At 33.6% G+C, this 18941-nt stretch overlaps 1 protein-coding gene and 1 long non-coding RNA gene across 5 annotated transcripts; both read right to left on the bottom strand.

The window, feature by feature from the left end:
* Positions 1–1736: 1736 nt before the first annotated feature.
* LOC123200947 lies at positions 1737–4882 on the bottom strand. Of its 4 annotated transcripts, none has more exons than XR_006498686.1 (5): positions 4617–4882; positions 3567–3718; positions 3330–3429; positions 2561–2941; positions 1737–2143 (listed from the first exon to the last, which is right to left on the bottom strand). It is a non-coding gene; the product is annotated as an uncharacterized LOC123200947 (long non-coding RNA). The 4 variants fall into 4 exon arrangements; XR_006498683.1 differs by having other exon boundaries at positions 3567–3766; XR_006498684.1 differs by having other exon boundaries at positions 3567–4881.
* A 6762-nt stretch (positions 4883–11644) lies between these two features.
* LOC123208454 (probable LRR receptor-like serine/threonine-protein kinase At3g47570) lies at positions 11645–18941 on the bottom strand. The gene is made up of 5 exons (XM_044625991.1): positions 18080–18941; positions 17770–17841; positions 14861–15082; positions 12061–14058; positions 11645–11988 (listed from the first exon to the last, which is right to left on the bottom strand). Exons 1-5 carry the CDS (start codon positions 18939–18941, stop codon positions 11645–11647), a joined length of 3498 nt encoding a protein of 1165 aa, XP_044481926.1.

Here is an 18941-nt window from a genome sequence, read left to right on the forward strand (position 1 = left end):
ATGACAGGAGACTCTGAGGATCGGGAAGTGATGTGTGCTTTGAACTGAAGAAGCGCAGATTGATCGGTTGTTAAGTTTCTGGCACAGATAGCGGGGCTTGACATGACGAAACAGTGTACAAGGAACACTGAAACAAAACAAAATCTCTTGAGAATCGCCATTGATGTTGTAAACGAAAGGTTTTGTTGAGTTTAATGCAAATTTATCAGATTGGACTTCCATGTGGCTACAATCATGGATTTATAAGACTTGAGAACAGAGCTTCCATTAATCAGCGAGATATTTGAAATTGAGGAAAGCAGAGCTTCCATTAATTAGTGAAATCTTTGAAATTGAGGAAAGCATTTACATACTTTTAAATCGGATTAATGGTTTAACATTTGCAAAATTTATGTCTCTTCTCCTTACTCATTACTCTCTTGTTTTTTTCACTTATTCATCTAAGCATTAACCTTTTATACTTATTTATTGGCCAAATAACTGTTTCCCACCCAGGGTTTGGTGAATGTTATTACCGTTAGTAAATTTATTTTTCAATAAAACTATATATACCCATTTTTGATACACAATTTATGTATACAGATAAGATATTATCATGTAATTGGATGTTTCTTTATCATATGATGACACATGTTTTAAAATTACCTAATTACATCATGATATATCACTGTGTACATGAATTATATACAAAAAATAGGTACACATAACATTGCTCTTTATTTTTTAGTTTTCGTAGATAAGTAGATATGATTATCTTACTCTTTTATTAAAATCACAAAACTATCATTAACATTTAATATAAATATTAAATTATTAATTTATTATTACTAATTTAAAAGTTTATCAGTTAGATCCTTAAAAATATTGAAACTTTAATTAACTTTAAAATAATGTGTTTTATTCAATTCTCTAAGGGTATGTTATTTTTTAAGCTATCAATCAACATATTAAAACTTAAAAACACCCTAGAACTTTTTTCAAATTTTCAAAGAATCTTATAAAGTTTTTAGTAAAACTCCTAACATTTTTAAAAATTATAATTTACCCCCCAAATATACTTCATTTTAAAAAGGAAAAATATAATAGAAAAAGTTTATGCAAACTGAACTTCATACAGTTTATTTAACAGAATTCACTAATAAAAGTGAATAATAAGTGAGAACATGGCTTTTTGAAACTTTAGAAAGTAATCATTTCAACAAAGCTTGGGTGGAAAATAGTCTTTTGGCCTTATTTATTTTATATCAAATCAATTTGAAAATAAAAATTGGTATGAATGTAAAATTTTATGTATGTAGCATTATTCATTACTTAATTACATATTATCAGGTTAATACGTCTAAATTAATTAATATGAATTGTTTGGCGGAAATTGTACTGGGCAAGTCTAATAGAAAACTTTGACCTTTTTTATTTATAGGTCTGACTTTTATTTGATTAACTATTTTACTTTATGTACTTGAACGTTTCCTCCACTTTCTTCCGATTTTCTTATTCATTTCCTTGATCTTCCCTTCTTCTGTAAAATTTCACTTATTTTTATTATTATTTATTTCTTGTTCATTCTGTGAATGTTATTTTACTCTGACTTTCATTATTTTCAACAGCCTTTCATTGGTTTCACTCTGACTTTCAGATGCAGCAAATAAAGCACAAGCTGATGCTATTTCACTCTGAATAAAGGTTTTGGAGCATAAAGGCTTGTTGCTAAATCCCAGAACCCAAGAGGAGAGATCTCTTGCAGTTATTAGGATATAATTTGCAGGCAACATGCCCTCCAAGCTTCTCTAGCAGTTATCATCAGTCTTCCAAAAAGGCAGATTATGTGAGCAGAGTGGAACTAGAGATGGCAAAGGGCAGGCAAGGGATGACCCTTTGCCACCAGTCCCTGGTGCCAAACTCCTACTAATGTGCAGCTTTGGCGATCATATTATCCCCGGCCCCCACGACAAATCCCTCAGCTACATAGTCAGCAACACACATCTCTGTTGAGTAAATGCACCGTCTATCTCTCTAGAAATCTACCTCCAAAAGATTCCACAATTTTGCTCCAGCCTTATACAAGTTGCAGCCGCCTCTCTAAGAATCAAAAAACATGCACACCGCCTATCTAAAATTCTCCTTCTAAACTCGCAGCAAACCACTACTCAAAAGAAGGATGAAGAAAAATTAAAGTCAGCTAACTAACCAACATCAACAACTATACATAGGCTTGATGCCCAGCAATATGTGTGCGCAAAAATTAGTAGAGTGAGTGTGTGCAAGAGCTGTGAGTGTGTGAGTTGAAGAGTTTGGGAGTGAATGTTTGATAAGGAGTTGCAAGTGTGCACAAATATAAAAGGTGTGAGTGCAAAAAATAAAGAGGGCCAGTGATAGTGAATGGTATGAGTGCTTAGGTGTTGTGCTGTGAGCTAGTGTAAATTAAATAGAGAGCTCAAGGTTAGTGAGTGTGTGTGTTTGAGTGTTTTAAATATGGCAAACGTGTAGAGAAGTATTGTGATGCATGTAGGTGTGGTTTTGTAATTCTTGAGTATTAATAAAATTATTGTTTTATAATTACCATTTGGGCTAACAGTCTTGTGGTGGTTCACCGCCACTCATCACGATCCTCTCTTTGCACCCACCTCTCTCTCTTCTCCATGGCCGAAGCTTCTCAATAAAATACCAGCTTGCTAATGAAGACCTTGATTCTCTTGTCTCAAAGAATATGACCGGATAACATCAGCGTCAACTTCTTTATCTTCTACACTGATTTGTTTGTTTCTTTTCTTCAACAAGCCTGAAACAGCAGCCTCTATGGGATTGCTTCTTGATGATGCAAAATCAGAAACTTGGTTTGTTGATGTTCTCAATCGCTCTGTGCTATTTCCAAGAAGGCTTTCTGACACCACCATGGATTGCTTACTGAATCTTGATAGTGACAATGATTTGGAGTCTCAACCTGAGGCCAATCACAACAGAGAGGTGAAAAATGTGGCGCATGATGTGCACTATTCTATGTCAGATTCACCAGTTCTAGAAACTACTTCATCCTTGGGGTCATCTTCTTCAAGTCCAAGGAAGCAATTAAAAAAATTCATTCAACCTGAGCACAAACAAATTCAAACTAAAACCTAGTAGATATGAAAAGAATCAAACCACAGAGGTTACTGGAAGAAAATGAAATACCAATGAAAACAATTTTCCCAAGAAATACAAGGAAATTTCTGAGCCTTCCAAAATCACCAATTAAATTATCCATAGGTTAGCACAGATGTAAAAAAGGCTGTTACAAGGACAAAATAACAAAATTATTCCCCATGCTCCAACTTTGAAATTTAAGAGCTTACCACTTGATATGTCTCTAGCAGTTTGCCAAGCTGGTGAGCATGTGGCTCTTCATCATTCACCTTATCCACCATGATGTACTCAATAAATATTTTCTGCTGACTGAAAGTTTAAGATTAAAAAATGAGCTAAAATCTGAAATATTTCACAAAAAGACAGGGGGAGTCACAGAGAGAGAATTGCAAATTAATTTTCAAGAAACATTTGTGAATCAATTGCAACTTATTCTTTTGATATACATGAAGTGCATTCATAAGATTTTCCAGAGGAAAAGCTCGAGCTGCAGGCATTATCTGGCAGCAAACTCTCGAACTGGTGCGTGAAGGGATACAGCTAAGTTCAAACCTGGTGGATCACTATGAAGCTTATTGATAGCATGAACAATGCCAACCTACACAAAGGTTAGATGCAATTGGCAGGCTTGTAAGTCAAGTGTCTCCTGCATTCATAAGCCATTACGCCATTTTAACATAATCAATGTAATATTTCTTAGAGATAGGCTTTGACAGTAGCAACAGCCAATTACTCCTAGCAATGGACAGTGATGGAATAATGTCCTCCTCTAATGAACTCGAGAAACATTCTCTAACACTAGCCTAAAATGAATAAGACATGAAAAACTAATCCCTTGAAGTTCATGTATACGTACAAATTAAACATTACGTAATTAACTAAATTAATCTAAGTAGTAATATTAATGAATATTGTGCGATTAATGCAAGTAACAAACTAGTGAAATGATATTACCCAAGTCAAGTAAATTCAAGACAATCGCCTATAATTAAACATTATGATCACATAGGATTCAAATCAAAGATTGGGTTGTTAACAACAATGGAAAAAAAAAAAAACAAAATTCACCTGCAATATCTTGTCCATCAAATAAGCCACAATAAATGGAACGAACAACACTAAGCCAAAAAAATACAGAGAAAGGCAACTTACAAAAACAAACACACTACAAAAAGAATGTTATAGACACTGAAAAACTCAAGGCCGGGAGGAGCCAACCCAGCAGCAACAAACTATTCCCTTCCAGGCAAAAACACAATGAGGAACTACAACAGGAGAAGCAACACCACTCTAGCCAAAAAAAAAAAAAGGGTTTTTTATCAACTAATTTGAGGAAGTTTGAGATGTAAACACACCAGTTCTTTTCATAATACTTATTTTTCAATCCAGGGGAGGAGAAGCTACACCACTAAAGCAAAATAACTGCTATTGACAATAATGAAATAACTTCAGTATAAACTGAAAAATGGAAAATCATAAAAGAGTCAAAGACGAACACATGATAGGAGAGACGCCGGAGAGAAGACGAGTTCCCGTCGACCGTCGTCAATGCAATGATGAAGACAAACAGTTCGATGCACAAACGATTCGAAGAAGAGTTCACCGAGATTTTGAGCGCCGGTGAGGTGACATTTGAGACGTTGGAGGGGAGAAATTTGAGACGGCGGACTCATCAACAGAGGAAGCCAACATTTGACAAATTCTGTGGGTTAGGGATTTTGACAAGTTCTCTACAAATTTGAGTATGGAATTTTATTTTCTATTAAATATTGGGAAACTTTAAAACATGGCCAAAATATCCTCCCATTAAGCAAAAATGACCAAAATCACTATTTCCAAGCCAAAATGCCCAAATTCACTATTCTTAAACAAAAATGCCCATGACTTTTTTTAAAATACCAAAATTATCCTTCCCCTCATTTATATAACTCTTCTCACTCACTATAGGGGTTAAATGTAATTTTAGATAAATATGAGGGGTTTTTAGATATTTTACATTGTAAAGGCATTTTGATATTTATTTATTTATTTCAAACTTTTTCTAAAATGTCAAAATTACCATTCCCCTCATTTATATAACTCTCCTCACTCACTATGGGGGGTTAAATGAAATTTAGGATAAATATGGGGAGTTTTTGGATATTTTACATTGTAAAGGCATTTTCATATTTATTTATTTATTTCATTACTTTTTCTAAAATGTCAAAATTACCCTTCCCCTCATCTATATAAACTCTCCTCACTCAATTTTATTATACACACTTCTCATATCACTCAAACACTCACTCTCACTTTCATTATTATTCAAGATCAATTAGTAGGGATTCGTTCGGACGGAAGAAGTTCACATTTCTAAATTCGACTTTAAAAAATACTATTTATCAAAAAAAGGTATTTATGTCAATCTTAGCCGAAAACTTAATTTTATTTGTTAAGTATAGTTTTTATGTCATAATATGGGGGTTAAATGCAATGATTGACTAGTATGGGGGGTTAAATAAAATTTAGGATAAATGTGGGGGTTTTTATATATTTTACATTGTAAAGGCATTTTCATATTTATTTATTTATTTCATTACTTTTTCTAAAATGTCAAAATTACCTCTCCCCTCATCTATATAAACCCTCCTCACTTACTTTTATTACACTCACTCTCACTTTCATTTTTATTCGAGATCAATTAGTAGGGATTCGTTCGGACGGAAGAAGTTCACATTTCTAAATTCGACTCGAAAAAATACTATTCATCAAAAAAAGGTATTTATGTCAATCTTAGCCTAAAACTTAATTTTATTTGTTAAGTATAGTTTTTATGTCATAATATGGGGGTTAAATGCAATGATTGACTAGTATGGGGGGTTAAAGTAATTTAGGATAAATATGGGGGGTTAAATAATTTTAGATAAATATGGGGGGTTTTTAGATATTTTACAATATATACAGAATTTATATAACATGTTAAAAATAGATAGGTATTGCTTTGATACAAGACAACATACAAAGGTGTTAAATAAAGAAAGAGATAATTGAGGGATCAAATGAAATATTATTAAAATTGGCAGGCATTTTGATAGTAAACATTGTAGGAGTATTATAAATGAAATTTTAGGTTTTTTCAAATTTCACCGTTTTAGGATATATCGACTCGTATTTTTCAGATTTCTGAAGAATTTTTCGATTGTTGTCATACTAGGGTATTTCAACTTTTAGATTCCGAATTTCAGTTCCGTTTTTTCGAATTTCACTGCTTTAGGATATATCAATTCGTATTTTTCATATTTCTGAAGAATTTTTCGATTATTGTCATTCTAGGGTATTTCAACTTTTAGAATTTAAATTTCAGTTCTGTTTTTTTGAATTTCACCGTTTTAGGATATATTAACTCGTATTTTTCAGATTTTCGAAGAATTGTTCGATTATTACTATTCTAGGGTATTTCAACTTTTAGAATTCGAATTTCAGTTTTGTTTTTTTGAATTTTATCGTTTTAGGTTATATCCGTTAGTATTTTCCAGATTTTTGAATAATTTTTTATTATTGACATTTTAAAGTATTTCAAAGTATAGAATTTGAATATCTATTTCAAAGTATAGATATTACAAAAATGTTTTAAATGGAACATTACAAACAGATAGATGCATTTTGATATAAGATAACATACGAAAGTGTTATATAAATTGTTAAATAATTATAGGGGGATAAATAAAATATTAGAAAAATATGATGAGTTTTTTTTTAATTATTAATAATTGTACGACTGTTTTACATAATTATTATTGATTTTTTTATTATAAATGAATAATTATCTTCAAAAACTGGTCATTGCAGGATTGATAATTAAAATGGATGGTTATGCATCGGTTCGTTACCAGGGAGAATGGATTCAAGGTGGCAACAACACAATGAAATATGTTGGAGGAGCCAAACAATTGATTAAAATCTCTTATGGAACAACATTCGAGAGATTTATTGAGCTTTTGACGGAGTCTTGTAGTATTGATCCAATGAAAAACTATATTCAAGTTTCAATGAAGCCAAGAAAAATTGAGCTGGACTGCCCCATCCAGATCCAAAATGATGAAGATGTCCAGGGTCTTCTTGATATGTCCCAGTACTTTCAGGAATGTATTCCTGTTTTTGTTACATGTACCCCAATTGAAGGGCAGGAGGAAGAAGATGAAGATGAAGATGAAAAAGAAAGTAGTTGGGTCAAAAAAGAATACGATTTGGAAAAATTGATTGATTTCAGTAATGACCCGTTGTATATTGCAAACTCATGGGCTCATGGAGAAAAAGATATAGTTCCCTATTGGGGTGACTTTAATGGAAATGATATGCCCGACATTCCTTCAGAAGATGTAGAGCTTGAGTATTTGGCATCAGTTACCGAGGGTATGAATAGTTTACAGCTTGAAGATCCTATTTCCGGTGGTGGAAATTATTCTGGGCCATTTTTTGACAATGTCCCCACTGATCCATTTAGGTGGCTTCCTGATTTTCCTCCACAGCCATCAACATCATCAAGTGGTTCTAGATCGATCCGAGAGGAGAATGGTGTCAAGATTGGTGATATTTTTCATAATAAAGTCCAACTGAAAGACGCCATGATGCAATTCGCCTTACTAAAAGGATTTCAATTTGGTGTTAAAAAGTCTGACAAGAAACGGTGGGAAATTAAGTACAAGGCTAAAAATTGTAAGTGGTACATACATGCAACCAAGTCCACTGTCAGTGATGTGTGGGGGATCAACTCTATGAATCCTACCCACACATGTTTAGTTGATCAAATCATGCCACATCACAGACAAGCTGGGGCTCGAGCTTTAGGTCAATTAATGAGATCAAAGTTTGTGATGATTAATCGAATTTATCGACCTAAAGAAATAATTGTAGACATGTCCTCTCAAATAGTGGCAGCTGACCCGGGGTCAATGTAGAAGAAATCCGAGATAATACGGTACGCTGTGCACGAGATATCGCATCTGCCCGGAAGTGTCTGGACTCATCGGGAATGCGCAGCTCGCTATCAACCCGTCTTCTTTTGTTAGAAATATCCTGTAACAATTTTAAAAATTTGTTAGACATTCATAAAAATAAATATGTAAACAAATGTATTAGTGGAAAAAACATAAAAAGATGAGAAATATCAAATAATCAAAAAGGAAATGACAAAACTTAACAAATAAGAACTGAAATTCGAGTTCTATACGTTCAAATACCCTAAAATGTTAACAATCAAAAAATCGATCGAAAATAACAAAATATGAATCGATATATCCTAAAATGGTGAAATTTGAAGAAACGAAACTGAAATTCGAATTCTATACGTTGAAATACCTTAAAGTGATGATAATCGGAAAATCCCTGATGGAAATCTTGAAAATACGAATCGATATATCCTAAAATGGTGAAATTCAGAAAAACGAAACTAAGATTCGAATTCTATACGTTGAAATACCTTAAAGTGACGATAATCAAAAAATCGCTTGGAAATCTTGAAAATACGAATCGATATATTCTAAAATAGTGAAATTCGAAAAAACGGAACTGAAATTCGAATTCTATACGTTGAAATACCTTAAAATGATGATAATGGAAAAATCATTCGGAGATCTTGAAAATACGAATCGATATATCTTGAAATGGTGAAATTCAGAAAAACAGAATTGAAATTTGAATTCTATACGTTGAAATACCTTAAAGTGACGATAATTGAAAAATCGTTCGAAAATCTTAAAAATACAAATCGATATATCCTAAAATGGTGAAATTCGAAAAAACGAAACTGAAATTCGAATTCTATACGTTGAAATACCTTAAAGTGACGATAATCGAAAAATCGATCAGAAATCTTGAAAATACGAATTGACATATCCTAAAATGGTGAAATTCGAAAAAACGAAACTAAAATTCGAATTCTATACATTGAAAAAAACAAATCGATATATCATAAAAAGACAAAATATGGAAAAACGCAACTGAAATTCAAAAACACGAATCAATATATCCTATAAACGAAAAAATCAAACTATTAGTTGAAATTACGTCATTACATTGTAAATTGTGTCAAAAAGCACCAAAATTCGAAAACTCGAATTTCAAATTTGAAAAATACATATGGAAAAACCCTAAAACAAAAAAAACAGATATAAAATTCGAAAACTACACGATCAGAAACCCTAGATAAGAAAATTCTCAATTTACCCCCTCATGAAAATTCCTTAATTCAAAAGGTCCACTGTTATATGACAAAATTCCAAAAAAACCGTTGTGTTCTAATGAATCTCATGCGGCTCCCCAACATTTTAAAAAAGCCACTTTACCCCCCCCCCCCCCCCCCCCCCACTAACCCATGCTTAATACGCTGCCGTGGGATAATTCGTTTGCCGTGGGAAACGTTGTTCCCATGGCAAGACTGCTGATCCATTCGACAACCATTTTCGGTTAAATTTTGGTCGTTTCGACCTCCGATTTTCACATAAATCAAATCTACACATTGTATAACAGAAAACCCCTCGATCAATTCAACGAAAACAACCAAAAATCGAAATATTTTAAGCATTGTTCAAACCGTAAATCCTAAAATTTCAAACCCAAAAATCTCAATCAAATCTCAATAATATGAGCAATAACTTGATCCAAACAAGATTACGAGAGATATACTAACCTTCTTTGCCATTTGCGATTGCCGGAAAGCAAGAAAATCGGTGGAAATGACGTTCGCCGTGGGATTGACGTGGGACATGGGAAGCTTTGGAATTTTCTTTGAAATGCACAGTGAAAACGCAAGATTGCCGTGGAAATTTTGTTGTGCTTATAAAGAGGGGCAGTTTCGTAATTTCTCCTTTCCCACGACCACGTGTAAAATTTTATAAAAACCCAATGTGGGCTAAGGATTTCCCCGACACCCCAATATGTTAAAAAAGCCACTTTACCCCCCCAACCCATGGTCAATGCAGCTGCCGTGGGATAAATCGTTTGCTGTGGGAAACGCTGTTCCCACGGCAAGACTACCGATCCTTTCGGCAGCCATTTTCGGCCAAATTTTGGTCGTTTCGGCCTCTGATTTTCACAAAAATCAAATCTACACGTTGTATATCACAAAACCCCTCAATCAATTCAACGAAAACAACCAAGAATCAAAACATTTTAAGCATTATTCAAACCGTAAACCCTAAAATTTCAAACCCAAAAATCTCAATCAAATCTCAATAATATGAGCAATAACTTGATCCAAACAAGATTACGGGAGATATACTAACCTTCTTTTCCATTTGCGGTTGCCAGAAAGCAAGAAAATCGACGGAAATAACGTTCACCGTGGGATTGCCGTGGGAGGTGGGAAGATTTGGAATTTTCTTTGAATTGCACAGTGAAAATTTACTGTGTTTATATACGGGGGCAGTTTCGTCATTTCACAAAACCTGGGCATTTTTGCTTAAACCTGAATTTTTTGGGTAATTTCGCTTAGACCCCTTTAATTTTGCCTATTTTTAATAATTTCCCTTAAATATTATTTAATTTTGATAAAAATATTTGCTTCGGTTTTATAGTTTAGATATTTTTCTAGCAGTGGATTCTTGAATTGGTTTAGCCTCAAAACCCATTCGATTTGGTTCAACTAAGCGTACATTCGTTTAGTTTCAGTTTGAGCCAAATTTGTATAAGAAGTTTTCAAAATTGAGTCGAATTCAAGCTACGGGATGTTCAGATTATTATTAGACTTCGATTTGAATTTATAGTTCGAGTTCACCTATAATTTATTACTCGAATCGATAGTTTGAATTTATGATTCAGATTCTTTAAGTTTAGAACTTGTTTTCAAAACGATATCATTTTATCAATTATTTTGGTAAAAAACATCATTTGTTAATGAGCTACAAACTCGAACTATATATTCAAATTATGAATTCAATCTGAATTATTTTTTATTTGAATCTAACTCAAACCAATGTCAATTTTGGCTCGATGAACTCAAGCTAAATTATTTTTTATTTAAGTTAACTCAAACTATGAGGTGTTCAGACTCAGTTTAATTCATATTTATCCCTAGTTTTTATAAACCTATTAAACCAATAACAATGAATTTATGAATTTTTTAGTAAGAAATTAAAAAATACGTCAGTGAAAGTATAAATTTGTTTAGTTTTGTAAATAATATAAATTTGTTTATTTTAATTTTTCATTTATGTTATGGCATAGCTTTAGTAGATTTACCAATAAGGGATTATATATATATATATATATATATATATATATATATATATATATATATATATATATATATATATATATATATATATATATATATGTGTGTGTGTGTGTGTGTGTGTGTGTGTGTGTGTGGTTCTTGCTTTATCATTGATGTTGTTTAAATAAAAAAGATAAAAGTCATTCTTCTGTATCTTGTGCAGAATCCATTATTCACAGCTTAACTAGATAGATAATCATCAATTAGAAAGATCATAAACAACAAACTAAGAGCATAAATAACACACATCACTACACCTTTTATTTAGGTGCCTCAAATATCTTGCTGAAATTGCAATTTGATCTTTTTGAGTTTTGCCAAGGCATCTTTCATATTGATCCTCTGTTCGGGTGACTCCATGGAACAATTCAAAGCCAAATTCATGATGCTTAACATGCAATTCACTTTGGCACCAAAACCATTCTCATCTCTTAATAGATTAGCATCCACAACTTCTGTTACTGCATCAGGCAATGATGCCTCCACCGAGCTCTTTAAACTTATTTCTCTAGCAAACATCTCATCTGTGGGCTTCTTTCTTGTGAAAGCTTCCATCAACAAAATCCCAAAACTGTAGACATCTCCTCTTGTGGACACAATCCCCGTTGATCCATACTCTGCAAATTTACATTATATTCATCATTAAAAGTAAATAACATTCTAACCAAGATTTATAATTGAAACTTCACCTGGTGCCATATACCCCATAGTCGCTAGTGTAAGGGTTTGTGTCTTCGAATCTCCTTCGTCTAAGAGCTTGGCAATGCCAAAATCACCCACATGGGCAACCATATCTTCATCCAATAAGATGTTCTGAGGCTTCAAATCACAATGGATGACTGGTGTTGAATAATCATGATGGAGATATTCAAGAGCCGATGCAACATCTATCATTATGTTCAACCTTTGTAGCATATCCAGAAAATAGTTGTGAGAATACAACCACTTCTCAAGACTACCATTGGGCATGAATTCAAGTATCAAGGCCTTAAAATCGGTATTACAACAACTGCTCACGATTTTTATGAGATTTCGATGACGAATGTTGCGCAATACTTCACATTCAGAATCAAAGCTTTTAAGTACTCTTTCTACTTGCAAATTAAAGACCTTTATTGCAACTATAGTTCCATCTGAAAGTATCCCTTTGAATACTGAACCGAAGCTGCCAAAACCAAGCAGGTTACACTCACTAAAATCATCGGTGGCTCGTTGAATTTCTAGATATGATGTTCTTCTCCATGTTGCTAAAGGTAACGAATCAACTTGATCAACTGGAGAATGTTTTCTTTTATAATGATACCTTATGAAGACAAAAGTTACAATCACTACCAATAAAATTGGTAGGACTGAAGGCAAAATGTATTTCATTACTAGTATTTTTGATTGGTTAATGGTGTCAACATTGCAAAGAGGAACCCCTTGCCTTGGCAAACCGCACAATGCATGATTTAATAAAAAGGATCGAGCAGAAAATGTTTTGAAAGGACCTTTGCTTGGAATTTCCCCTTGTAAATTATTTACAGAGACATTGAAGTTTTTGAGATAGGTGAGCGCCTCCAATGATTTGGGAATTTCACCGGAAAGACTGTTGTTTGAAAGATCCAAGGATACCAAGCTTATCAATGCCCCAAATGTGTTGGGGATGACACCTTCAAATCTATTGTCTTCCAAAGATAGAGTTTCAAGAGCTTGAAGGCCCCCAACAGTAGTGGGAATGTTTCCTGACAAGAGATTTTTTGACAAATCTAGATCTCTCAAGACCTTCAAACTCTGTATACTTGGAGATAAAAGGCCACTCAATGAATTCGATGACAAGTTTACCTGCAATATATACTGAAGAGTCCATAATGATGGGGGAATGCTAGAGTTAAATTTGTTGGAGCCTAACTGCAGATCTCTCAGAGAAGTCAAATTCGCCAAACATGTTGGTATTGCCCCAAAGAGCATATTATCATTCAACAGCAGTTTATTTAACATGTGTAATTGGCAAAGCTCGTAAGGAATGAATCCCAAAAAATTATTTTTATTTAGCCACAGACCTTGGAGATTCTGCAAATTTCCCATCGATGTTGGAATAAATCCACTCAAATCATTTTCCGAAAGATCTAACCTTATCAAGCTATGCAAGTTACCCACCTCTGTAGGAATGCTGCCCTTGATCTTGCAATTACTTGCAACAAAAATTTCAAGAGTTTCAGATAAATTGCCAATTGAAAGTGGTATGACTCCATACAGTGGATTAAGATCCAAGAATAGACTCTTCAGTTTCCTGCACTTTGTCAAAGAAGACAGAAAGCTCCATTCTGCAGAGGGAGATTCTGTGGTGAAGTTATTGGTCTTAAGGTTAAGCCGTTCAAGGAATTTCAAGTTGCCTAATGTATTTGGAACAGGCCCAGAAAATGAGTTGACGGCCAGATCTAGCACAGCAAGCTTGGAAGCATTGGTAATGGAGGTGGGGATTGTTCCAGTAAGTTTATTATTCCCTACGGCAAGACCCATCAAGTTGGGAACCCCATTGCCAATGGTTGATGGTAGATAGCCTGAAAGTTTATTGCCAGTTAAACTAATATTTACCATGCTTGAAATATTGAAGATTGAGGCTGGAATTACACCACTTAAGCTATTGGAATCTAGAATTAGGATCTGAAGATTTTGCAAATGGCCTATCTCCTCTACAATTTCACCTGCCAAAAGGCAAACATCTAAGTAAAATGGAAACAGAAACGCTGAAACACATTCTCAAAAATATAAGAAACAGAAATGTGAAAATATATTAAAATTTTAAACATTGACAATGTGATTCCAACGGGATAAAAATTACAGAGTTAGTAGACAATCTTATCCTCATCAGGTAATATTCACAATTTATTTTTAGCATGATACGATACATGTAGCTTTAACATCGTAATTTGGTTCAGTCAAAGACAAGAATATGAGTTGTATAATAAAACATGTATAATAAATTGTTTGTAAACATCTAGAGTATTTGTAAAAAGTTGTTTATAGATTTCGATCTTTCTACCAAAGAAACCTGTTTTAAAATCTAAAAAGAGTTTCAATTTTTTTTAAAATATCTTAAATGCCCCCAAAATATTTCGTACCAATTTCAAGGTGTTTTAGAAACCGAAATATTTCAGACACGTAGAGACTCACCCCATGGTGTGTTTATGTGCTTCCAAGGCAAACATTCATGCATAAAACTGAAATGAAGACAAGGCTATATAATACACAAGTTAAGCAATCAAGTTGATATGTCAAACAAATCAAAGTGTGCACCTACAATATAATTTTAAAATTAATAAAACTATTTTTATACACGTTAAAATATACAATTTGATATACAGATGTGATTAGATGATTTTAAATAAAGAATAATACGTCCAGTCACATGATAAAAATATCATTTGTTTATCTAACTATATACTAAAAAGTGCGTGAGCAGACCATTTCTCCATTAAAATCGCAAGTCTTCAAAAGTGTAAATACCTGTTAAGCTGTTAAACCTGAGAGATAACGCTGTAAGAGAAGTACAGTTCTTGATATTCTTAGGAATATTGCCGCTTATCGCATTGCCATCAAGATTAATCTGTTCAAGTGTTGGAATGTATTTGCAGATATCCGCTGGGAGATTGCCGAATAGGCCACTGCTTTCAAGGAAAATAGACTCCAGAGAAGATATGTTTAAGATGCTTGACGGGAAGAGACCAACTGTAAATTCAAGATCCAATCAAAATAGACTAACAAAAAATTTTAGTTCACTAATTTATCGTGAAATTTTGACTACTAAATTGCCTAAATGATATGTAATTTTGAACATCGTTTTGAGATACAGCGAAAACTTGTACTGCTGGCTATTTTTAAGAGTGTGACAGGGTAACTCTTTATATATACTGCCAATTATTCGTAATGTTGGGTTGGGACATATATGTTTTAAGTTTGGGATTGTTAACGGTTGGATACAGTGACCCAAATTCAATATTGGGTGTCCTGAGAATAGATTGGGAGTTCCGGTAGAATAACATATCTTCCAATTTGAAGCAAAGGCACTACACCTGAAACTCTGAATTGTAGTAGAATATCGAACGACCAATGGAACCGTCTCATTTCCTTTTGAACGACCAGGACTTAAAGTCCCATTACAGGTGTTTCATCGAATGAAAAGGTTGTTACATTGCGGATATAAATTCGTTATATTTGTGGGTTTTACATGGTTTGTTAGAGGCTTAAGAAAGAGGATAGGTTTTTATGTTTTCAGCACTTGATATTAGAGAGTTTTTTTATGTCTCTTACTCTCCTTATACTAAAATTTCAACATTAGTGATTTCTCTTTTCTCTATCCATGGTTCTTCTTCTGTTTTGTGTTTTCCACATAAATCCTTGTGCTCTTTTGCTCTTTCATTAATTGTTTCGTGCTGCGTTAATTGTTTGATGGTACAACAAGCTTTGTCATCTGGCAAGTCAAAATGATGAGAGTCTTGGCCAAGGTAGGCACCAAGAACAGGCTGCATGGAAAAGCAAAGCAACCTGAGATTATAGACGATGATATGATCAAATGGGGCGATATGGATGAGAAAGCCCTTTTATGGATCCAGTTGACTTTGAGCACCAACAAACTCCTATAAATTATGAAGGAAGAGACTGTTGCAAGAGCATACACGAAATTGGAGGATAAATATATGAATAAATCTCTCACCACCAAGCAACAATTGATGCAATGCCTCTATGTTATACGAAAGTCAGAAAGTATATTACTAAATTCACAACTAGTAGAATTTTCTTCAATTATTACATATTTGAGTAAGACTGATCTGAAAATTGAGGATAACGATCAAGTGCTTTTATTGTTGTGTTCATTTCTTTCTTCCTATAAGAATTTTAAAGACACTTGATATATGGAAGAGGTGAACTTTTCTTTGAAGAAGTTAAGTGAGAGGAAGCAAACATTACAAATGATGAAATTAGTAAACTATTTGTGTTAGTGATGTTAAGCACAAATTTGGGATGAGTTAGGTTATGGATAAGAAGCCTCACAACATATAACTCCTAATAGAGATTAGTTTAACACTCATGAATTGTTTAATGGTGGTGTGCTTTTGGGCACTGATTACGTATGTAAGGTGGTTTGAATAGGCAAGATATAAAGTAAAATGCATGATGGGGTGATCTGAACTCTTTCACGAGTTAAACAAATTCTAGAATTGAAGAAAAGTGGTTTGTTGTGTGGACAACATACAAGGTAGCTAGAATTTTATGAGCATTGTGTGTTTAGGAAACAAATGATATAAAGTTTCAGCACAACCATACATAAGACCAGAGGAAGTCTAGACTACCTCCATTCAGACCTATAAGGGTTATCTTAAATTCCTTCTAAAGGAGGTAAAGCTAGATACAAACTCGCCTTCATTGACGAGTCTACTTTTATCGTTGTTCATTTTGGCAATCAAAATGCGATTCATTTAACCAAATATCAGGTGCAAAAGGAGATGTTTTTATCAAAAAGATCAATATTGCAAACAAGCCAGCTAGCATGCTCACCAATCCTTTGCCTACTAGCAAGTTTGTCATTTCGTGTCAAGGTGAAGATTGTTGGATATGTGGCTCGAAATCTAAAATTGGCATTCCAGGTGTAAAATGAGAGTTCTAATAATAGAACTGGTGTTCCAATTTGAAGCATGGGCACTTGATATGAAACTTTTAATCATGGTAGAATGTCAAACAATTAGAAGAATGGTCTCATTCTTTTTTTACCAGCCACAACTTAAAGTCTCAGAGTGAATGTTCTGTTGTGGATAAAAATTCTTTATGTTCATGAGTTTTACATTCTTTGTCATCTTATTTTGGGCTATCCTCGTAAATTCTTGTATTTTTTTACTCTTGTATTGATTATTTAGTGTTACTTTAATTATTTTGATATTTGGTTTTGGCATCAGCTAAATTAACACGCTTTTAACTTTTTCAACTCAAGGTATGTTGATGCGCATTTTCTAACAAGACCACTTGCTATACAATATATTATGTATATACAACTTTGATACATAATTTAAATATATTAATGATGTGTCATCATGTGATTAGATTATTTTGAATTAAATTTAAAGTAACACTCATTCATATAATGACACATCATCTGTATACCCTAAGTATGTACCAAAAGTGTTTACATATAATATTCCTCCTCAATCTAAATAAAGAGAAATGTTATGTGTACACACTTCTATGTACACAATCAGGTATATACATGATATTTGATTATGTGATTACGTGTTATTTTATCATTCATATAAAATCACTGAACCACATAATTATAAATCATCTTTATACCCAATTGTGTATACAAAAGTATGTATACATAGTTTTATTGCTAATTATATATTGAATTTTGGAAGGAATTATACCATCTAAATTATTGTGACCAAGAGCTAAATGTTGTAGATTCTTCAGCTTGCCAATCCCTTGTGGAATGCCACCTGCTTGAGGGCAAAAATTTGCCAAAACAAGTAGTTATTAGAGATTAAATAAAATGGCATCGAGATTACATTTTACAACCTTCTTGACAGCCAAATTATGCTAAAATGAGAATCATACCTAATCACGTGATAATATAATATATATATTTTAAAAAATATATCCACATAGTTTTATTGATAATGGATACACATGCCTGTTAAAAGTAAACTATGTTTATAAAATATGATGGAATCATACCTTCTAAGTTGTTATCATTAAGAAGCAACCACATAATCTTACTCAAATTTCCAATATTTTGTGGTATGAGCCCTGTGAATTTATTGTACGACAATGAATAACCATTAGCCTCGCTGCAGTTGCCTAAACTTCTTGGAAGCTGGCCAGAAAGTCCATTATAAGATAGAGTTAGCCATTCAAGTTTTGGAAGACGATTACAGAGACCATCCGGCACACTGCCAGACATAAAATTGTAGGTTAAACTAAACCCTTGTAGCGAGGAACTGTTGAAGATGCTACTCCAAGGTATGGAGCCCGAGAGGAAGTTAATTGCCATATAGAAAACTCTCAGCCTGGTGAGCTTTGCAATCTCTGGTGAAATGCTTCCTTGAATATTATTGTCGATTGCCCACAAGACCTCTAGCGTAGTTACATTGAAGAGAACATCCGGGATGGTACCTGTGAAATTATTATATTCGAGTTTCAGGATTTGGAGTCTGGATAAGAGACCGATAAATCCCGGAATACCTCCACTTATTCTATTATTACCGACAGAAAAGACTCTCAATCGGCGTAATTGTCCCAGTTCATTTGGCAGATGGCCATGGAAATTGTTGTAACTAAGATCGAGATTCACTAGGAATGAGAGATTGCCCAGGTGTGGAGAGACGGTACCACCGAGATCCATGAATGAAAGGTTCAAGGCTCTGACTCTTTCATGGCGAGCACCACAAGAAATACCAACCCAGCTGCAAATTGGATTAGAAATGGACCAGTTATACGCCAGTACACTGTAAGGATCGGAAGTGATATGTGCTTTGAATTGAAGAAGGGCAGATTGATCGGTTGTTAAATTTTTGGCTGTCATAGACAAGGTAGCCAT

This window comes from Mangifera indica, chromosome 2 (genome assembly GCF_011075055.1).
Source record: "Mangifera indica cultivar Alphonso chromosome 2, CATAS_Mindica_2.1, whole genome shotgun sequence".
NCBI classification, from domain to species: Eukaryota; Viridiplantae; Streptophyta; class Magnoliopsida; order Sapindales; family Anacardiaceae; genus Mangifera; species Mangifera indica.